The 23611-nt window shown below is 43.1% G+C and overlaps 1 protein-coding gene across 5 annotated transcripts in view; it reads left to right on the top strand.

The window, feature by feature from the left end:
- The window catches only part of TOM1L1 (target of myb1 like 1 membrane trafficking protein), a 62418-nt gene that overhangs the window by 26272 nt on the left and 12535 nt on the right, over nucleotides 1-23611 (top strand). For all 5 annotated transcript variants that reach the window (XM_045164966.1, XM_006080457.4, XM_025281282.3 and 2 more), the window contains 4 exons: nucleotides 14735-14868; nucleotides 19163-19223; nucleotides 19611-19728; nucleotides 21207-21303. In XM_045164966.1, coding sequence (XP_045020901.1) covers nucleotides 14735-14868; nucleotides 19163-19223; nucleotides 19611-19728; nucleotides 21207-21303 — 410 coding nt within the window. The remainder of the gene's footprint in view (nucleotides 1-14734; nucleotides 14869-19162; nucleotides 19224-19610; nucleotides 19729-21206; nucleotides 21304-23611) is intronic.

The following is a 23611-nucleotide window of genomic DNA, read 5'->3' as shown; positions in this document are numbered from 1 at the left end:
TCTGGAGTGCCAGCTCCGTCCTGGCATCACACGGGCTCTGGAGCGCCAGCTGCGTGCTGGCGTCACATGGGCTCTGGTCATGCTGCCCTGGCTTGGGGCAAGTGGGCTTCGGTCATTGTGGCACATGACTGAGTTGCTCTGGGGAATGTGGGATCTGAGTTCTACCACTTGGGGTTGAACCCAAGTCACCTGGATGGTAAGGTGGATTCTTAACCACTGGACTACCAGGGTGAATACCCTGTTGAGTATTTTTTTGTTCATCTGTTCAAAGAGTCTTTGCTTAACCTGATATTTACAGACTTGTTGACCAAAGACTATCCATTTACTAAATGTCTCTTAATATGCTATAGAACATCACAGTGTAATATACATTGAAAAACAATCAATATTTTGGATCAATGGCTTTAAGTGTATTATTTTTAAGATATTTTACTTAAGAATATTACATCATTTTGGTAATGATTTTTGGGGTTCTTAGTCATGGGCAAGTCATTTATCACTGGACTTAGTTTCTGTCTGGGTAAATCCTATGTATGAGAAGATTCATGAGGAACCAGGGATCAAACTGCCAACATCTGTTGAATCATAGAAAAAGCAAGAGAGTTTGAGAAAAACATCTACTTCTGCTTTATTGACTGTGCCAAAGCCTTTGACTGTGTGGATCACAATAAACTCTGGAAAATTCTGAAAGAGATGGGAATACCAGACCACCTTACCTGCCTCCTGAGAAATCTGTATGCAGGTCAAAAAGCAACAGTTAAAACTAGATGTGGAACAACAGACTAGTTCCAAATTGGGAAAGGAGTACATCAAGGCTGTACATTGCCACCCTGCTTATTTAACTTATGTGCAAAATATATCATGCAAAATGCCAGGCTGGATGAAGCACAAGCTGGAATCAAGATTGCCAGGAGAAATATCAATAACCCCAGATATGCAGATGATACCACCCTAATGGCAGAAAGCAAAGAGGAACTAAAGAGCCTCTTGTTGAAAGTGAAAGAGAAGAGTGAAAAAGTTGGCTTAAAATTCAGCATTCAGAAAACTAAGATCATGGCATCTGGTCCCATCACTTCATGGCAAATAGATGGGCAAACAATGGAAACAGTGACAGACTTTATTTTCTTGGGCTCCAAAATCACTGCAGATGTGACTGCAGTCCTGAAATTAAAAGACACTTGCTCCTTGGAAGAAAAGCTATGAGCAACCTAGACAGCCTATTAAAAAGCAGAGACATTACTTTGCCAACAAAGGTCCGGCTGGTCATAGCTATGGTTTGCCCAGTAGTCATGTATGGATGTGAGAGTTGGACTATAAAGAAAGCTGAGTGCCGGAGAATTGATGCTTTTGAACTGCACTGTTGGAGAAGACTCTTGAGAGTCCCTTGGGCTGCAAGGAGATCCAACCAGTCCATCTTAAAGGAAATTACTCCTGAATATTCATTGAAAGGACTGATGCTGAAGCTGAAGTTCCAATACTCTGGCCACCTGATGTGAAGAACTGACTCATTAGAAAAGACCCTGATGCTGGGAAAGATTGAAGGCAGGAGGAGAAGGGGATGACAGAGGATGAGATGGCTGGATGACATCACCGACTCAATGGACATGAGTAAACTCTAGGAGTTGGCGATGGACAGGGAAGACTGGCATGCTGCAGTCCTTGGGGTTGCAAAGAGTTGGACACGACTGAGCTGATACGAGGAGGTTAAAAAGAAAATTAATCATTAGAGTTCCCATGTAGTAATCCCTTTTTAAAAATCCACAATTGAGGATGTTTATGGATAGAAATTTTGTGACTCATGATATTTAGCATGTTAAACTAAAATTTTTAAAATTTGGTATCAAAGTAGAAGGGTATATAGTAGATAATATTTTTTAAGAAGGGACACAGCAATATTCCTAGTTGCATACAGTCTCCCCAGCCGTTCAGCGCTTTCAAATGTAGTGGTAGGATTTTTCTCTCATGTTTTCATCCATCCGTGGTTAACAGTCCTTTCGTAAGATGTCCACTGAAACATCCCTTTCAAATGTGTGAATCCCCTTTTATTTGCTGCCATCCTGGAGTGTACTAAATGCCTTTTTGTGTCCAAGTCTTCGGGTCCAGATGTTTGGTTGAATTTTGCTAGGATAATGCTGATTTGTTGGTTGCTGTTTTGATGCCAGAGCTTAGGGCTGTGTGTTGCCTTGAATCGTAAAGAGACTGGGCTGTAAACCAGCTTAGAATGCACTCATGGCCAATTCAAGTTGAATGGTTCTGGCCCTCAGTCAGTTTGTTTATGGAACCTATTGAATGTGCAACTTATTTGTCTCTCTTTGCTTTTTGGTAGTAGCGCATAGAGATCTGGTATGGGGGGTGCTGTTCTTAAATTCTTTTGACAAGTATTTGAACTTTTTCTAGTAATCTAAATAACATCATAAAAGGAAATTGTTTCTCAACTCACAACACTTTAGATACTAGGTCTGAATTTTTTTCCCTCATATTAAGTAATTCTGGCACCAGCTACCCAGAAACATCACAGACTCCACAGGTAAAGAGCTTAGTCCCACAAAGCTGTGCCCACTTCAGACGCCGATCACAAGTTGTGGTCCTCAGTTTACCCACCCTTCTGCCCCATTTTGGCTACAAATCAAATTGGGGGCCCCTGCGACCCCCTCCTCAGGTTTAGTAATTTGCTAGAATGGTTCACAGCATCCAGGGAGACACTTTACTTACTATTATCAGTTCATTACAGAGGATACAGGCGAACAGCCAGATGATGTCAACTGAAAAATGTTCAACCTAAATGTTTAGAATTGTGTTTTATTTGATGGACAAAACTGAGGGCCAAGGCCCAAGACACAGCTTGTCACATGCTCTAAGGTACTACTCTGAAGAAGCCGGGAGGAGACATATGTAAGAGTTTTTGTAACAAAGACCAGGTAGCCAGAACATCAAAGTGTGTCCATTGCTCCATCGTGCCCGACTCTTTGTGACCCCATGGACTGCAGCCCACCAGGCTCCTCTGTCCATGAGATTTTTCAGGCAAGGATACTGGAGTGGGGTGCCATTTCCTTCTCCAAGAACATCAAAAGGTTACTGTTAGTTAAAGAAGACCAGTGCTTCCCTGGTGGTCCAGGGGTTAAGAATTCACCTGCCAAAAGCAGGGGACACGTGTTTGATCTGGTCTGGAAAGAGCCCACGTGCTGCGAAGCAGCTAAACCTGTGCTCCACGGCTGCTGAGCCTGCGTGGAGCCCGCGAGCCGCAGCTGCTGGCTGAGCCTACGTGATAGAGCCATGCTCCTCAGTAAGAGAAACACTGCAGCGAAAAGCCTGCACGCAACAGCTAGAGAAAGGCCACGTGCACAGCGAAGACCCAGCATAGCCATCAATGAAGTAATTGATTAACTGAAAGAGGAAACCAAGCTTCTCAGGTTAAGAAAGGTAGTGCTTTTCTGTGTATGGGAGGATGTAGGAGTCTGGCTCTCTGAAATCATTCCTGGTTATCTGGGGCCAGCGTCCCCTGGTCTGGGGTGGGGGTGGCTGCAGAGGCCGAGTGCTAGATGGCAGGCATCCTGCTTCTAGCCTAGTTCCCTCAGGGCTCACGTTGGGGAGGCTGTAACGTGATGGCTCACCGGCTCTGTGAAAGGGCCTGTTTCCTGCCGTATCCGTGAACAAGGAGGTCCCAGCCGTCTAGGATTCTGGCCCTCCAGATGTGAATTTCTGAGCCCCGGAAGAACCCTGCCTGCCATCCAACAGCCCTGCTGATGCTAACTGCCCTTGCTCCCTGTGGTGAGCCAGGAATTAAGGATGTGAATAATAAAATCACAGTATGCTGGCCCCAGATAGTGAGATGCAAATGAAAGGAACCATTTCAGTAAGCCCAGACTCTTGCTTCTTCCCATTTATAGAAAAGTGCTAAATTCCTTAACTTGAGATACCTGGTTTCCCTTAGTTCGCAGTAATCTTTTGATGTTAAGACTACTTGCTCTTGCTGCAAGCTTCTGTATAACCTGACTCCTCCCTCACCCTCACCCCGCCTCCTGGAACAGTTCTCCGGGTCACTGAGATGCTGTCTCCCAGACTTGAAGTCCCCAAAATTCCCACCAGAGGAAACATAACTCTCAGCTTCCAGGTTGTGACCACTGTTTAAGCCGACAGCTGCAGCATCCTTTGTTTACGGTGGGGCAGGCAGCGTTTTTCTCATTGACCAAGAATACATGCGGGGAAGGGTCTGGAAGGTCCTGGACAGAGGGGCTCTGTCCCTGCGGAGTTGGGGTTCGCTATCCTCTGAGCACCTGGACGCGTTCACCAGCCAGAGGCTCTCTGAACCCAGTCGTTCAGGGTTTTATAGAGATTCCATTACAGAGGCGGCATTTATTTCGTCACAGACTGCTGGTGATTAAGGCAGCCCCAGCCCCCTCCCGTCCTGGAGGTTGTGGGGTTGGTTTGCAAGTTTCAGCTCTCTGATCCCAGGTCCGTTTCTCAGGCAGCCGCCCCTGTCCGCCAAGAATCACCTCGTTAGCATAAACTCCTGCTTGGTTGAAAGGGAGTTAGTAAGTATAACAAAGGCTATTTCTCTCATACTTACTACTCAGGAAATCCCAAGGGTTTTAGAAGCTCTGTGTTAGGAGCTGGGGATGAAGACCAAATATATATTTCTTGTTTCGTAATATCCTACTTCACTATGGTTGATCTAAAATAATATGATGCAATTTATGGAAATAGGGGAAAGGAATCTTGGTTCAGGAATCTAAAAATGAAACTGGCAAAGATAAACTGTGGAGAAACAAAGTAATTTTTTTAATTTGTACTTTTTCAGAGGTTTTCTCACAACTGTGTAAACGGTACAGATTAGTGAAGCGGGGCCCCCAGACATCACTGGCTCCCTGCCTGACTTCCCCTGCTAAGCCCCTGGGAGGCTTCCACAGGAGCCTGCAGGAGGGGGCTCCTCAGAGTTGGGGTGGGGGCCGGATGAGAGACATTGAGGGCCCTACAGCAATGCAGGGCGTACAGAGTGCATCTGTCCAGAAGTATTATAGGGTCTGAAGTCCACTCCCAGAGTTGGGAAATAGACACTATTTTTTTTAACTCCCAAACTAGCTAATCAATCTTTTTTTTTTCTTTTAGCTTGTTAAAATAGTTCATCTCTTTCCCAAACCTCTTTGAAACAATAGACAAAATATTGTCAACTACAAATTGGCACTTGCCGTGGCACCTGCCATCCACCTCTGCAGGATTAACTCGCGTGCTGCTGTAGCTGCTGACCTTCAACACCCGCTGAAGGAGTTCAGGGTGGAGAGCAGAAACGAGGCAGGCTGTGCCCCGGGAAACTGGCAGGACGGCTCTTTAGATACTTAGATACTCTCAGGAGCTAATTTTATGAGCCCAGTTCTTTTATCTGCTCATATCTAGAGAAGCAGGAAAGTCCTTCATGGTGACTGACTCTTCCTCATGACTCACAGAAGCTTCACGAGACCAGCAGAAACCTTACAAAAAATATGTGCTTCATTGCATGTCCTTCCCCTTTACCAGCTGCTTCCTTGTGGCTCATTCGGTAAAGAGTCTGCCTGTGATGCAGGATACCAGGGTTCAGTCGCTGAGTTGGGAAGATCCCCTGAGAAGGGACTGGCACCCCACTCCAGTATTCTTGCCGGGGGAATCCCATGGACAGAGGAGCCTGGTGGGCTTCAGTCCATGGAGTCACAGAGAGTCAGACACGACCGAGCGACTCACACTTTGTTTTCACTTGCCCCTTTACCAGAATCACATACATACTGTCCTTTTCCTGCATCTCTGAAACAGTTTCTCGGAGCTGTCTGAGGTGCTGTCGCTTATTGCCCCAACTAAAGCTTGACTCAAAACTCTCACACTGTGCTTTTTTTTTAAAGTCCATGGTCTGAAAACTAAATTCCAAGGATTACAGGAGAACCTAGACAGACCACCAGAGGACCAGAAGAGGGAGAACAGTCACAGCCCAACGCTGAAGGTGGGGTCAGCCACCCGAGGTTCCCACCACCCCAGGAGGAAGACACCCTTCCATGGGACTTTGCTCAGAAGAGCTCTGTAGTAACCAGCACCTCCCTCCATGAGTGGAGAACTTCCAGTGTCACTAATCAGGCCGGAGCAAAAGGACTTCAAGTGACTCATGGATTCTCAGAGAGCCTGAGAGATGATAATGCAGTCAGGCTGCTGGAATTCGCCCTACAGAGCTGGGGCGTCTCCTTCTCTTTGCCATGTTCCTGCAAAGAGAAGCTTTTTCTCTGTAGCTGCTTATTCTAAGTTTTTAACTTAACACTTCTGACAGCAAATGTGCGGGTTTTTTGGCCCACACTGACCGATTCTCCAGTGCCAGCTGGGTGTCTTAAAAATCAGTCAGTTGTTGGGACTTTTCTGGTGGTCCATTGGCTAAGACTTTGTGCTCCCGATGCAAGGGACTCAGTCCCTGTTTGGGGGACTTGATCCCCCATGCTACAGCTCAGAGTGGGCATGCTGTAACGGAAAAAAAGATTCCACATACCACAGTGCAGCTAAGGCCCAGAGCAGCCAAATAAATAAAAATAAATATTTTTTAAAACTAAATTCAGTTCTGACACTAAGTACCCAGCATGTATACTAAGTTGCTTCAGTCTTGTCCTACTCTTTGGGAGCCTATGGACTGTAGCCCACCAGGCTCCTCCTTCTCCAGGCAGGGATACTGGAGTGCTTGCCATTTCCTTCTCCAGGGGATCTTCCTGACCCAGGGACTGAATCCACATCTCTTACCTCTCTTGCATTGGCAGGTGGGTTCTTTACCAGTAGCGCCACCTGGGATCCCCTAAGTACCCAGAGTTAGCATCAGAGCCCACAGGTTAAGGGCTTGGTCCCACAAGACCACCACACTTCAGATGCCCTTTGCAGGTTTGAGTCTTCTGTACTTCTGACCATCAGGCTATAAACCGGGGGTTCCCACAGGACTCTCCTCAGGTTCGATAATTTGCATGAATGGCTTACAGAACTTTAGGAAACACGTACATATATTTACTGGTTTATTATAACGGATATTACAAATGATGCAGATGGAAAACCAGGTTAAGAGATACAAAGAGTGAGGTCTAGGGCATTTCTAAACATGAAGCTTGTATCCCTGCGTAGTTGGAGTGCACTCCCATCCCAGCACGTGTGTATATTCACCAGCCTGGAAGCCCTCTGAATCCCGAAGTTGATGGGTTTTTATAGAGGTTTCATTAAGTAGGCATGATCAATTAGCTCTCATTTCCAGTGCCCCTTCCATACCCTGAGGATAGAGGTTAGGGCTAAAAGTTCCAACCTTCTAATCATGTTTGGTCTTTCTCGTGACCAGCCACCATCCAGAAGCCTATCAAGAGTTTACTTTTCAGAACAAAAGATGCTCCTGTCACCTGGGAAGTTCCAAGGGATTAAGGAGTTCTGTCAGGAATGAGGTGGGGGAGGGGGGCGGCACAAATCTATCTATCTATATATATATATTTATTTCATATATAGGCTGTGGCCATTCAGATGTTCCAGCTGCATGTGGGGGTCTTTGATCCATCTCAGCACCTTGTTCAGGCCCCAGGCTTGGTCTCCTGCGTCTTGGGGTGATTAGAGACATGCCTTTCAGACGCTTGTGCCTTTATTGCCTCCATATCTTTGGATCCTATTTGGATTTAGCCTTTGAGGACTTCTCATGCTTTCTTCAAAGTTTAGGCATGTACATTAAAATATTTTTATATTGTATCCAATATTTTTAGGTATTTTGTTGTCAGGGATATTTTCAGGACAGAGTACAGTGCTGTGCAGGAAACCAAGAACTGTATAGCTTTTTTTTTCTTTCTTTAATTGAAGTAAAATTTACATAACATAAAATTAATCATTTTAAAGTTTGCAATTTAAACATGCAATTTAGGGAATTCCCTGGATCCAGTGATTAGGACCCCGTGCTTTCACTGCTGAGGGCTCAGATTTGATCCCTATCAGGGAACTAAGATCCTATAAGCCATGTGGCATAGGCAAAAAATAAAAAATGTCCGATTTAGCGGCATTCGCATTCACAACCATTTCCTCTGTTTATTATCTTTAACTTTTTATTTTGTACTGGAGTATGGCCAATTAACAATGTTGTGATAGCAAAGGAACTCAGGCATCCATACACATACATCCATTCTCCCCCAGACTCCCCTCCGATCCAGGCTGCCACATGACATTAAGCAGAGTTCCCTGTACTGATAGAGGAGGTCCTTGTTGGTTATCCATTTTAAATATAGGAGTATGTACCTGTCCCTCCCAAACTCCCTAACTATCCCTTCCCCCCAGTTTCCTCTATTTAGGTCCCAAACATTTCCACCATCCCCAGAGGAAACCCTCTACCCATTGTGCAGTCTCGCCCAATTCTTGTCTTTGTCCAGTCCCAGGCAGCCACTTCCCTGCTTTCTGTTCCTATGGACTTATCTTTTTGGAGTATTTCATATAAATGGAATTACAAAATATGATTCTTTAACTTACTATAATGTTTGCAAGGTTCACCCATGTCATAGGGTCTTTTATAGCCCACATTCCATTGTATGTATATACTTTGAATATATTTTATGAATTTGTTGGTTGATGGACAGTTGACTTGTTCTGTCTTTGGATACTGTGACTAGTGCTGCCGCGGACATCTGTGTGTAAGTCTTTGTTTGAATACCTGTGCCCTTTTGAGTGTATAGCTAGGAGTAGCATGACTGGGTCATATGGAAACTCTTTGTTTAACTTTGTGAGGAACTGGTAAACTGTTTTCCCCAGTGCCTGCACCATTGAACATTCCCACCAGCAATGCAGAGGGTTGCAGTTTCTCCACCTTTGGCCAACACTTGTTGTATTCAGTTTTTTTTAGCCACTTTAGGTGTGAAGTGGTATCTTCTTATACTTTTGACTTGCATTTCCCTAATGACTGATGGTACCGAACATCTCTATGTAACTTTTTAGAAGGTAAACCGGATCATGTTGCTGGAAACCCTCCATTGGCTTCCCTTTACACTGGGAATACAACCCAGCCTCCTTCCTCTGGCCATAAAACCTCCCCATCTCCTCCTGCCTTTCCTTCCATAGCATAGGTGCCCTCCTCGGTCTGGCCACCCTCCCGTTCCCAGACATGCAGAGCTCATTCTTGCTGGGGAGCTGTTTCACCCTTGACTCTCATGCTTCCTGTGTCTTCTAACAGCCCATGCTTTCTCATCCTTCTGACTTAGCACATTACCTCATTGGGGGGGGGGGGGCTTCCCTGGCCCCCAGTGTAAAGTCAGCCACTTCCCAGGGGTGCCCGCATGTCATCCCTCCAGCCTGCTGATTTTTCCTGCACGTTTGTGGAGCCGCCTTTGCCTGCTGGAGTGGATGCTCCACAGGCTCGCCTTGTTTACTACTCAGGTTCTGCTCCCAAGCAGTGCTGAACCATGCAGTCACTCCGCAAAGATATCTTTAATACATCCATGGGTTTTCCCTCAATTTTATGTGGTTTAAAATTAAAATTTTTATCCTTGGTTTGAGTTAGAGATTTTACCTCCATTTATCTTTTTCAGTTCTATAGCTGGCTGGCTGAATGACTTTTATTAACAATTTATACCTTCTCCACTGATTGCAGACACCTCTTTATCACATTCTATATTTCAGAGCAAGGATGTCTTTCCAGAGGCTGTTCTCTTGATTTGATCTCTTTGTCTATCCCTGTGTTGCTACCATAATATTAAAATTGCTCTGTTTTTGTGCTTTCTAGGGTTTATCAGTCAAACAGATGGCATGCTCCATTTGGGTAATTTGAAAAGAATTAAATTAAGGTACTGTTTATTTAGCAAGATACCGCAGGGTTCAGCGAAACCATAGGAGCTAGCTTGTTACCCTGGGCTGTCAGCTGCTGTCTCTAGGCATAAATAGGCAAGAGGGAACTTTTTCCAGAACCAGTGGGAAGAGTCGCACATGGCAGGCAGCAGTGAGGGCAGTGGTGTCTGTGGCCGAAGGAGCAGTGATGACAAGGAGCCTGACCACACCCCCCTGCACTCTCCCGCCTCCTCCCCGTGGGTCCCGTCCACTGAGCCAGTCAGAAGAGAGATGGCAAGGGGCCTGGTGGCATGTTCCCTCTGGGTCAGCCTTGGGGCACTCAGCAGGGCAGCGTGTGGAAGGAAAAAAGGTGTGCAGCCCACAGGACAAGTCTCCACTCACAAATATCTTGGCTTTTCTTATGCTTTACCAGCCATCATAGTCGTGTATGCAATCTGTTATTGTTAAAAGCAGCCTCTACTTGGAATCATTTCCTGGTTTGTCTGTTGGCAGGTAACTTCTCACAGCTGTTCTATTTATTTGAAACACGATCCCTGCCTGTTTCCTTCTGTCTGAAATCCAGTATACTTACTTGGAATCCCCTATCTGTTCTTCCAATCTATGCGGAAGAGTTAGCTCTTGAAGACCTGCTAATTCTCAGAGCTCCTTTCTCTTTGTTAGACTCTTAGGCATTAAAACTATTTTGGTGAAACACATTTCCCAGCCACTCTGTTGCTCCAGGACTTCAAACTTCATAAGGGGCAGAGACGGGATTTCTTTTAGTTTGCCAGAGTGGTGTGCTGAGATTCTGAGGGTGCATCCAGTCTAATGAGCCTTGTGATGAGTTAAAAGTATCTGTTCTGGTCACAGCAATGAAAGGTCGTTACATGTTCTGTTCTTGCATGAACTCTGAATCACCTTACTCTTACCCGTGAGTGGCTGAGCTCCCATTTTGGTTTTTGCCTTGACCTGGTAGGACAGTGAAAGAAGAGAATGTTTTAGTCTTCTGTAGAATAAAGTGAGCCCAGATTTTAAAAGCACAACTAGAATAAGTCTTACTCTAACTTAATAGAAAAGTTTAAAATCATATGAATCTGAAATTTGGTCCTGTGAGAATAACTGGTAAAAAGTCATCTGCTCTAATGACTCTTACTGTCTTTCCCATTCAGAGACTTGTAAGGTGTTAAGAGTGGAAGGCCCTTTCAATACCTTTGGGGCCATCTCCCTTTCCTTTACAAAGGAGGCCGCATATTTAGAAAGGTGATGATCTGTCCATGGCAGTGGCAGCAATGATAGGGCTGGAGTACAAACCTTGTCTTCCTGAGGCTTCATCACATGCAGTGTAGCGCTCCCTTCTCACTGTGAGGCTGGACTGGCTCTCTGACACAGGTGGCCGGCATCGTCTTGGGCTGTCTCGCTCTCTGGGTGGGACGGCCCGGAGAGAGGAGGTGTGTGATGGCAGTAGGGCTAGACATGCTATTTCCAGGGAAGGCTTGCAAGCAAACGCCTTTCTTCCCGTTATTACTTTCTCAAAGGATATGTTCAGATACTTTACTTTTTTTTACGGAGCTGCCCTGTGTTGGTAGATGTGGGGCAGTTGCGTTTGGAGTTAAAGTGTGACAGAATCTTCTTCCTTAACTCCCAAGTGCTCTGTGGAAAAGTGGGAGCCATCTGGACGCCAGAAGCGGTGATTCTAGGTGAGCTCCTTTTGGTTTCACTCCCGAGACTTTTGAAATGATTGTTACATTCCCTTTGGCTTAGCAGCCTGCCTTTGCTTTGATACGGCCCGAAGTGAGGCAGTCCCAGGGCCCCTGCGACGGGCACTTGGATCAGCAGCTGTGCCTCTGTGTTTGGACTCCCTCCCCCTGGCTCCCCACATCCAGAGCCCTGGGAGAGCCTGCTATGGGGGGTTTCTGACCCGTCCTTTTGGTTCATGGTGCTTGATCTGCACCATTTCCAGGTGGCTTGACTTTCTTCCAACACAGACATCAGTTGCAAAGATCAGAGTGGGCCGGCTTTTGAAGAAGTTTTTCAGATTCTGCTTTGCAAACCTGCTGAGAAATGTGGTGTTCCTTTCATGTCTCCATTCCATCTGTCTCTTGAGAGGGCAAAGGGATGGTCTTCCCATGACGAGGGACTATTGATGTTGGCTGCAAATTCATTTCAAATCAATTTCTATATTTTTGTCACAGACAGCCATTGTATTTCCTTGATCATGACATTGTTCTAGCAAGGCTGCCAGTGAGCAAGAAGATGAACTATTCTGCACGCTAATGCAGAAAGAGGAAAAGTTCTCATTCCTCATGGCATTGCAGCAAAAGCTGTTCTTAGTTTTTTCCTTTGTTTAATACTGGGTCCTAGGTAGTGGCACAGGTATTACAGAAACGTATTAGCTAGTTAACCTGCTAGTGATACCTCCTTGGGTATCCATAATACATTCATTGACTGCCCTGTATTGCAGACAGAGTGTTGTTTGTTTGTTTTTTTTTAATTGTTTATTTATTGTTGGCTGAGCTGGGTCTTTGTTGCTTTGAAGCAGCTCAGCTGGCTGAGCTGGCTGTCTAGCTGCAGCAGGAGGGGGGTGTTACACTTCATCCTGGCGCACACGCTTCTCATGGAGGTGCCTTCTCCTGTAGTGGGCCGTAGGCTCCGGGTGTGTGGGCTTCGATAGTCGTGGCGCATGGGCTTAGAAGCTCCGTGGCACGTGGGACCTTCGTGGACTAGGGATCGCACCCATGTTCCCTGTGTTGGCAGGCAGATTCTTATCCACTGTGCTACCAAGGAAGTCCCGCAGCGGGGTTTCAACCGCATCATTTTCTGTCCTTACAACAACCCTGCATGATGGTGGTTATCCTTGTTTTTATAGATGAGAAAGTAAACCAAGGCTAAATTTTAACCAGACCCCGTATCAGGTATGTAGACGGGAGAGGCCTTAGGTCCACTGAGTCTAAAGTCTTTTCGTTTGCTCTCTTCCACGGGACCGTATGTGAGTCACGCTCAGCCACCACCTGACTGTTTTACGAGGATACCGCCACAGCCATCTGTTTACATATTGTCCCTGGTTGCTTGCACCATGGCAGAGTTGGGTAGTTGCCACACAGACCTTGTGGTCAACAAAGCAAACACTATTTGGTATCTGAACCTTTAAGAAAAAGTTCGTCCACTGCTGCTGACAGTTACCACATCATTGGGAATGTGGCCAGTTTTTTTAGTTGTGCAATGTGAGTGTGAAAACCCAGTCTTACATCTCTCTGTTTCACTTTTTTTCCCCCTTTCCCTTCTCTCCTGTCTTAACATTTTTGTTAAGATTCTGTGGAGATGGGGTAGCCTTTACCTCTGAGCCTAAATGCCAGCTAGTAGTGGCTTGATTTATTTAGAGATTTCCTGTTGGAACTCTTGTGATAGATTGTTTGAGATGCTAAATGGTTTTGTAAACTGTAAGTTTTTCAGCAGGTCTGTCTTTCATGAGGGAAGAGATTGGATAATGTAATAAATAGTGCTACAATTTAGCCAGCTCTGCTGCTTTCATTGTGAAAGGGGAATGTCCCCGAGTTTTTGCCTGATGCTGATGTACTGTTGGCCTTCTCTGGTGGCTCAGACAGCAGTGTTCTATTACATGGACAAATTCTGGCCATGGTGGATTTTAAGGAACATTAGTATCAGTTTTATGCTCCTCAGGCTTACTGAGGGTTTGCCTAAGAGAAATAAAGTTGTAAGATGTGTGTGTGCTCAATTATTCATTCCCATCTGACTCTTTGTGACCCCACGGCCTGTAGCCTACCAGACTCCTCTGTCCATGGGATTTTCCAGACAAGAATACTGAGTGGATTGCCATTTCATTCTCCAGGGGATCTTCCCAACCCAGGGATCAAACCTGTGTGTCCTACATCTCCTTTATTGGCAGGCAGATTCTTTACCACTGAGCCACGTGGGAAGCCCCCAGTTTTAAGGTAGCAGTTTTCAAATATCAGTGTACATGAGAAACACTGAGATGCTTATTAAAAGATGTGAATTCCCAAACTCTCAATTTTGGCAGTTCTGAATCAGTAAGTCTACTGTAGGTACTTCTGATGCTTATGAGAAAAAGCTGGTTTGGGGAGTGGAATCTTGTATAATAGTGATTCCAGGCCATCTAAATAAAGATGGGATTGATGACTAGTTTTTTAATCCAGGTCCAGTTTACCTTGGAATGTAATGTTGTAACTATAAACTTTACATCTTTAAGTAAAACATAACAGGAAAATTATACACTGTAAATGCATTTTAACTGCTTCTTTATTCCATTACCACAAATAACAATAGCACTTTATGTTTTATGCTTTATAGAGTTCCTCATTATACACATCTCATTTGATTTTTATGTCACCCCTTAAGGTAGATGTGTGTACAAGTAGTGTATTTTTCACTTATCAAGTAAGTAAACTGAGATTTAGAAAGCAAGTGATTATTTTTCCTGCCACAGCATAGCTAATAAGCCACAAACCTAGAATTCCTATACACCAGTTCTAATTTCTAGTCCAGTGTTACAGCAGTGTATAATACATTATTGTCTTTATGATCCCTATTTTGATTTTTAGAGGAAAATATTGTTCTGATGTCTTTCTGATAGAGAAAGGATGAGCTGTCCATAGTTACATACTTTGGTAATCTCCCATAGGTGACTCATGTGGAAGTGGTCACAATAGTATGAAAGGGAAAGGGTTAATCGCTCAGTCATATCCAACTCCTTGCAACCTCATGGATTGTAGCTTCTTTCTCCATGGGATCCTCCAGGTAAGAATACTGGAGTGGGTAGCCATTCCATTCTCCCGAGGATCTTCCTGACCCAGGGATTGAACCTGGGTCTCCAGTATTGCCGGCAGATTCTTTACTGTCTGAGCCACCAGGGAAGCCTTGGTTGCAGTCATTCAGAAGGGCAAATGAGTTGGTTTTTAGCATGGAAGAAGAAATCTCTCTCCTTCTTTGACAGAAACTTTATAAGACGGGTCGGGAGATGCAGGAGAGGATCATGGACCTGCTTGTGGTGGTGGAGAATGAAGACGTCACTGCTGAGCTGATTCAAGTGAACGAGGATTTGAATAATGCCATCCTTGGGTGTGAGAGGTGAGTAGTGGGCACCCTCTCTGACTGTCCTCCAGGGCTCCGTGTTCTCAGAGTGCCTGCCGGTGGACGCTCAGAAAGATCAAGAACACGTTTGGACACACGTGCCTGCCTCCCAAGGCAGGAAATTTTGGTCCTGCTCTTCCAGGAATGTGTGATACGGCTTGCGGGGATGAGTGTGACCTGGGCCGTGCGAGAGGCATTTGTGGGTGGTGTAAGCTGTGTTCACACGCTGACCTGTGAACAGAGCCTGGATCTGAGTCACCAGATGTCTGCACTGTGCACATCATTGGCTCTCAGACAGACCAGTGGTACAAGCTGAGCATTGTCATGAAAGTGAGGTTTACCCTAAGTTTGAGGTGGAGAACCACATGGAAATGGTAGTGAGAAGAGAAGAAGAAGATAGTCTAGACAAAATCAGAGCAGTGAGGGTAATCTGTATATGAACATTAACTTTTTTTTTTAATTCCATTCAGAAAAGAATGAAGGCAAAAATTTTAAATACAGTCTTCCGTCCATATCTGTAGGGGATTGATTCCAGGAACCCATGCCCCCAGCAACACCAAAATCTACAGATTCTCTAGTCCTTTATGTAAAATGGTGTAGTTTTAAAATGTAACCAATGCATAGGTTACATGTACACTTTAATGTACATCCTCCTGTATACTTTAAATCATCTCTGGATTACTTATAATACCTAATAAATGTAAATGCTATGTAAATAGTTGTAAATACAATGTAAATGCTATGTAAATAGTTGCTGATGCATGGCAAATTCAAGTTTCATTTTTAGAACTTTCTGAGTTTTTTTTTTTTTTTTCTTTTTCAAATATATTCAGTTTGAGGTTGGTTAAATCCTTGGATGTGGAATCCACAGATAAAGAACCTGTGGATACAGGTTTCTAACATTTTAGTTCTTTTCTAAACTTGTTTTATAGTCATGATTATATAAAGAACATATCCTTTTGTTTCTCTTTGATTTTCTTCACTGTATTTGTATACCCTATGTTCTTAAATGCTTTGGCTAAACCATTATTTTTAATAGCTTCTTAACAGTCCATTCTCTCATAATTCACTTGTTAGATGTTTGTTTCCAAGTCATTTATGTATTCATCAAAATAATAGTGTTATAATCTATTGTAATCTATAGTCAAGCCTATAGTCAGGAAAGCATCTTCAATAATATATATATATATATATATATATATATATATATATATATATTTACACACACGCATACACATGCTTGGAAAGTGGGATAGATGAACTGATTAGAGGTCTGTTTGCTGAGACTAACAGCCAGACCTGGTGCATGTCAGAAGGCAGGGAAGCTTCTGTGCAGAAGTCCCGTCTGAGCTGAGGACGGTGGGGGAGGCACTGGCAGCATCGGGAGCAGGCCAGGGCACAGCGGGCCTGGGCCGGGGGGCGGTGGTGAGGGGGCCGTGCCAGGACCCATTCCCAGGGAGGGGCAGGCAGGGCAGCTGCTTTGACTGAGGTGGCTTTCTCCTCAGTCTTCGTGTAAAGTGCTGAGTACAAACACAGCTTCAGGCAAGTCTCCTAGGCTCTTTGCAAACCTATCCCTAGGCCTTCCTGGTCCGCTAAAGATCCCCAAACTGCTTCTAGATCTTTGTTTGGAATAGGGACTGTACTGGCATTGGGTAGGACAGTTTTCCCTTATGTGGCCCCTACTCACTGAATTCCAGAGGTTTTCCTCAAAGTAACATTTCAAGACGCCCTTAGGGGAACCGTTTTTGCTGAGCCTTTCTGGAGTTAGTGGCCCTGTCTCCCACCAGCTGATGGAGAAGGGGACCCGTGTGACTAAGGGAAAGAGGTAAACAGGCCCGGCTTCAAACTCTGCTGTTCATTCAGGACCGATTGCTTGACTTTTTAAGACTTGGGTTTTCCCCTTTTTGTTAAAGGGACTACTACTACTGTTTGGAAAGGGCTTGTTTACTGTGTTTGTTTTTGAGAATTAAATGTGATAATGTAGATGAAAGCAGCTAGCTGGTGCTAGCTCGTTAATTTGTTAATTTCTTGTCCTCCTCCTCTTCTTGTCCCACTGAATCTTCTAAATTATGGTCTGGACTTTTCCCCCGCTGATCATGAATGAACCAAGAGAATCAGGGAAGTAGATGCACAGCTGTGAAACAAGTTTCCCCTGTGTCTCACTGTGAGAACGAGCAGCCGTTCTGCACAGATGTGACGGGGCGCCCAGAGGCAGACGTGAGCCCCGCGACCATGTTCGCTTTCCCTCAGCAGCTTCTCACGGTCCTCACCCTTCGTTTGCTTTGGTGTAAATCTTTCTAAGTAGGAAGATGTCTAAGGAAAACCATATGGTTTTCAGTTGGGTGCCGACTCCTGGTTTTCATTTTGAAGAGTTCTATTATTGCAAACCATAAGACCACTTACAAAAAGCTTCTTCTGAGGAGGAATGTTTGTGTGTTTGGTCTTGATGCTAGGAGAGTGGGTTACTTCTGTGAACAGCTTTTTCTGAATGCGCTTTGAACCAGGACTTTGTTTCTTCTTGGAGGCTTTAGAGGAGAATCGTATCCCTGCAGCGTGCAGTTGATGCCATCTTCCCTGGCTCCTGACCTCTTTCCTCCGTTTTCAAAGCCGGCATTGTCTGGCTGAGTCCTTCTCACGTTGTATCCCTCTTGCTTCCTTCTTCTGTCTCCCTGTCCACATTTAAGGGCCTTCCTGATTACTCTGGGCTTATCTAAATAGTCCAGGACAATCTCCCAGTTAAAGTCTGCTCACTAGCAAGCTTCAGTCCATGTGCCCTCTAACCTGGCATACTCACTGTTCCATTGATTTACTATGTGGATGTCTTGGTAGGGGGATGATTCTGCTTACCAACGTCTGCCCTCTGTTCCTTAAAGATTCACATCCATCCCCACAGGCAAAATACACTCATTCTGTTCCAGAATCTCCAGAAGTTTCCACTCGTTACATCCAGAGAATAGTTGTGCAAATAAGGAAACAGAAATTTGTTACTCAAGGCTTGGTTTGTGAGGGTTGGTCATACCTTGCACGTAAGAAGTTAGCACGTAGGAAGCCAGTGCCATTAGTAAATGGAAGAAAAGCCTGTGTGTTAGAACAGGGAAAATCCTGAAATCTAAGCCATATTCTAATTCAGTGTAAGCTTTTAGACTTTAAAGTGTATAGGTTCATGGAATTGATGTGTCATAATAGTAATATGATGTGTTTCTAAAGCAGCTTTTAGTTTGCAAAGCATGTCCACATCCATATATTACCTATCTTCCTGTATCTTGCTGTTTAAAATAGCTTTCTGAGGAAATGGCTCAAACATTACTATTCTCTGTGAGTAGTTGGACAACTGAAGGCCGAATGTATGGTCTTATAACTACTCAGTAATAAAGCTAACCCTTGTACTTTGAATTTCTGCCTTCAACTTCACTATTCTTTCAAACCTGTTCTCTTATTGATTTGTTTCACTGCTCCTTCTTTACCCACAGTAAAGTAGGAACAGTGTAAAATTAAAACAAAGTTGTAAAAGGTCAATATTTTTGGGTGCCAAGCATCTTATAAAAATGAAGATTAAACAATGAAAATATGTTAACTGTATGTGAATTTTATGTAGAATGGTAACTTTTGACAATTTTGGCAAAATTGGAAGCATATTTGGGAATAAGGAGAATTTTTAAGTATGTGATATATTCATGGGCTTCCCTGGTGGCTCAGAGGGTTAAGCATCTGCCTGCAATGCAGGAGACCCAGGTTCGATCCCTGGGTTGGGAAGATCCCCTGGAGAAGGAAATGGCAATCCACTCTGGTACTCTTGCCTGAAAAATCCCATGGATGGAGAAGCCTGTAGGCTACAGTCTAAGGTAGGCTACAGGCTATGGGGTCACAAAGAGTTGGACACGATTGAGTGACTTCACTTTCACTTTCTGATATATTCATAAGGCAAAAGATACAACAACTAAACGTTGTATTTCTGAATAACTAGAAAAATGATGTCAACATAATGGAATTATGATACTGAATTATGTAAATATAATTTCAATAAAGTTTAAAATAGATTAACTTACAGAAAAAAAAATAGTACAAGGAAATACATAATGTTAATAGAGACCATAAAATTTGGTGATTGAATTATTAGTGTTTATAATATTTGTCCATTTTCTCATAGAACTGGGAAAAAGTTATTAAAGTGCTTTATTGGGAATTGATTATGGATGAAGTTGGTGAATAGTTGCATATTAATAATTTGTTAAATATTACAGCATTTTCATATGTTTTCTTTTAAATACTTGCATTTTGTTAATTTAAACAGGTTTACTCGAAACCAACAAAGGATTTTAGAGCAACATAAGAGCCAGAGGGAAGGTGCCAATGTAAGTAAATAGAAATGTTATAAAATAAACAATTGAAAATTTTACGAATTGCATGGTAAGGAGCAAAGCTTACCTAAAACAAGTCTTAAAAAAGAAGAAATATGCATTAACAGTTTGGAATGTTTTAATAGTGCAGAGTATTTGCCGTAATGACGTACTGAGTTGTTGGTGAGAGCTCATGAGAAGACTCTCTAATGAGCAGGGAAGCCATGTTAGTGGTGAGACGGGACTACTCCTAGTGCTGCCAGTGGAATGGAGGATTCCCTCCGAGGATACCTCCAAAATAAGACCTTCCTTTTTCCAAAGGAAAGTCTCTGGGGACAAAGCCCTGATAAACTGCCTGATGCAGGTTTTTCTAAATTGTGTTTTTGTTTGTTTTGTTTTCAGACTACCAGTGAACCTTCTGCCCCATCCTCAGATCTCCTTGACTTGAGTCCCAGCCTTCCGACGCCTAGGACCACCCTGGGAGAAGTCAGCACCCTGAATGCTCAACTTTCAGACTTAAGTAAATAAGCACGTGGGTCTTTTCAGGCCAGCAGAAGAGCTTGATGTGAAACAGTTCTCCTTGGTTTCTTGATTAAATGCAACTTGAGAAGGACTGAAGTCAATTTGAGTATCAGAGAACTGTGTCAGGAGATGTAATTACTTCTTGGCCAGTGGTTAGGTTGTACCCAGTACAGGAATGGGATGTGTCTAGGGAAGGAGGTCCTTGAAACCCATCCCACTGGCTTGGAATTCGCCTGGCCTACTTACAGAGCTTGTTCAACTCCATGGCCAACATTTAGACGTACTCTGAACCCATTCACTATTATCTTTGGGTTTCTCTGCCATACTACAGCATCAGGTAAGGGAATATTTGATACAGATAGAGAAAATCAGGAGTTATGAGGCCTCATGAGGTGAAATGTAGAGGATAAATCACAGACTTTTGAGTCAGAGAAGTCCAAGTTGAAACGCACCAATCCAGTTCTGTTACTTCTTAGCCACCCAACTCTTGAGACTTTCCTACTAAGTGAGTCGCATTAGTGGATTTTTGTGAAAGTAAAGGATGATGTTGCACTGTAGGCTTAGAGTTAGCTATTTGTCTAATTTATTTGTTACTTCCTATTATCCTTCCCAAAGAGTTTTGGTAAATTACAAAGTAAAATGGGGGCTTCCCTCGTAGCTCAGTTGGTAAAGAATCTGCCTGCAACGCAGGAGACCTGGGTTCGATCCCTAGAATGGAAATATCCCCTGGAGAAGGAAATGGCAACCCACTCCAGTATTCTTGCCTGGAGGATCCCATGGACAGAGGAGCCTGGCGGGCTTCAGTCCATGGGTTCGCAAGAGTCGGACACAACTTAGTGACTAAACTACCACCAAACATAAAGAAAAATCCTGAAATCCAGAATTTTCTGCCAAGTTAAAATGAGTTTGTTTGCCATTTATGTTAGCAAGATTTTTTTAGAATCAAAATATTTAGCATTATTCAATTTGTGGTTTTCTTATAACTTCCTCCCTTCTTCCATTTCTAAAATGTTGGCTGCTTGCTTAGACCAGTGGGATGTTTGGAATCTATTATATAGAAGAGTTTTCAAGTTTTTATCAGTGTTTTCAGAGGGGGAGAAATAATTATTCTCTTTGGGGTATCTCATGATTATGGAAACTTAAGAGTTTGGAGAGGTGAGAGTAGAACTTTGTATACCACACTTTTTACTTTTGTGCTTCACAGGAAAAGACATAAAATCCCTTCCATTCTGAGTCAGCCTGGGATTTTAGAAAACCCAATATAATAATTGTTACCTTCACAGCATCTTCTTTTTATGACAGAGAATTTCTCTCAAGTTGCCATAAATGTTTTTTAATTTTTATTTGAGGAGATACCATGATTTTATGGTGATAAAACTAAGCTCAATATCTTTCATTTGATGGTGGCAATGGAAAATCCAACAGAACTGATGGACAGAATGTTTTAAAGCTGAACAAGTACATTTTGTGTTCTAGATTTCAGCTCTCTGAGTCCAGTTGTACCAAACAACTTCAAACCCAGTCTTAATACACAGGTGGATCTGCTAGCCTTGGAAAATACAGAAACACCTCTGTAAGTATGTCAGTAATACTTCAGAATTAATTCAATCTCATTCCTCATATTTAAGAAAACATGACATAATAGAAAAGGTGGAGTACTTGGGAATCTGACATAACTGATACAGAATTTCAGTACTGCTCCTGGTTGCTCAGATGGTAAAGCATCCACCTGCGATGCAGGAGACCCAGGTTCAATCCCTGGGTGAGGAAGATCCCCTGGAGGAGGGCATGGTAACGCACTCCAGTATTCTTGCCTGGAGAATTCCATGGACAGAGAAGCCTGGCAGACTACAGTCCATGGGGTTGAAAAGAGTCAGACATGACTGAGCAACTAATGCATTCATTTTCGCTAAGGATCTGACATAACTGATTTAGACTTTCAGTACTATTTCTTAGTAGCTGTGTGACCTTGAATGAGAAACTTATCCAGCATGAGCCTTCATTTTTCTTCCAAGAATCCTCTGTAGGATTCTTACAAAGATTCTGTGAAATGCTACATGTACCTCCTAGGATAGTACTCTCTACATAATAAGCATTCAATAAATCCTGTTTCTCTGTTTGTTTTTTTTTCGTGGTATCAGGAGGTAGGAAAACTGTATTGACAGTGAGGGGAACAGAAATGGCCACACAGATTGCAGAGCACTCGCTATGTGGGAGACACTTTGCTGAGCTGTTTTTATTTCATTTAATCCTTGCAGCAGTACTTGAATCAGTCCTGTTATCATTATTCCCCTTTTATAGGAAAAAAGCCTGAGATTTAGGGAATAGAACTTACCCAAGTTCATATACCAATTAACTAGCAGGTCTGGTGAACTGATAGTTTACCAAAAAAGAAATACAAATGGGCCTAAAAACATATTTTTGCTCAGTGATGCTCAGCCTTACTTACAGTTACAGAAGTATAAGTTAAAACGCAATAAGACTATTTTTTAACCTCACAGATTGGCATAAGTCTGCATGTTTGTTAACGTGCTTTGTTGACTGTGGAGAGACAAATACTATAACAAAATTGTGCGGTTCTTATTAGGGGGTACATGGCAATTTCTGTTAAAATTATAAATGTATTTAAAATTATAAATGTACCTTTGGACTTGCAGTCTCACTTCTAGGTATTTATGCTCGCTTATGCAAAATAAAGTCAGTTGTTCTTGACAACATTTGTGCAATAGATAATTGGAAACAACTCAAATACCCTTCAGTTTGGAGAATAATTAAATAAACATCTACACACTGTATTATGCTGCTGGGGAAAAAAAGTAGGCCCTCTACACGAGGGACAATCACAAGTGTATTTCTTATTAAGTAAGAAAAGCTGCAAAGCACTGTGTATATACTCTTTTGCATTTGTGTAAGAAAGTGGGAAATAATATATGCTAATATTTGCCTCTCTTTGCATAAAGAAATATAAGAAAAATGCAGAAGAACCTAAACAAAGCATAGAAAAGTGACTGAGAAACCTTAACCTAAGGTTAAGAGGAGGCAGGATGGAGTAGATAAATAGCAAAGAAAATAAGCAGAAGTTAGATTTGTCTTCCGTCAAGGCCTATATTCTTTTTTTCCCTTTTAAATATATGTATTTCAGATAATAGGCAATACACCTCCATGTTTCAGATATCAAAGCAGTATAAAAAGATGTACAAGGACAATACTTGATCTTACCCCACTCCTATCCTGCCTGTTCCTTCCCTTGGGTCATACCTGCTTCCACCCAGGGAACCCCTCTGTTAGTTTCTTATTTATCCTTCCAAAGGGTCTTTATGTAAATAGGAATATGAGTTATTTTTCTCCTTTATTAAATGAAGGGCAGCAAACTGTATGTACTATTTCAAAACTTTCTTTTGTTTTTCATACAACAGCATATCTTGGCTGTATTTTTATGTCATTGGACTTAGGTATTTTTCACTCACTTTTCTGTGTTAAAAAGAGGCGCCAGAGGGAGGAGAAGAGAAAGGAGAATCAACCTAGGGAGAAAAAGAGGGGGAAAAGTGTGTAAGGGGAGAAGAGAGAAAGAAAAGATTCACGTGCTATCGTTTGAACTTCCAGGTTGGGTCAGTCCTTGAACTTGACGCCTTCTGGTATTGACTTCTGTGGTGCAAGTAATTGTTGAAATGTTGGAGGCAGAACTCCAGTGAAGTTGCTTAGTAAATCATGTGGTCTGAAGTAGCTGATTCTATTTTCCTTTATCCTGAAAATCTTGTTGGGAAAGATTGACCATATAAATGAAATCCCATTACAAAAAAAACATGTATAAAACCACACAAAGATCAAATCCTAGCTAATAGCTGCGTGGTTTCATGGATCTCATACTTCAAGGTGCATAA

The sequence above is a fragment of the Bubalus bubalis genome, chromosome 3 (genome assembly GCF_019923935.1).
Source record: "Bubalus bubalis isolate 160015118507 breed Murrah chromosome 3, NDDB_SH_1, whole genome shotgun sequence".
NCBI classification, from domain to species: Eukaryota; Metazoa; Chordata; class Mammalia; order Artiodactyla; family Bovidae; genus Bubalus; species Bubalus bubalis.
This window is presented reverse-complemented; position numbering and strand designations above follow the sequence as displayed.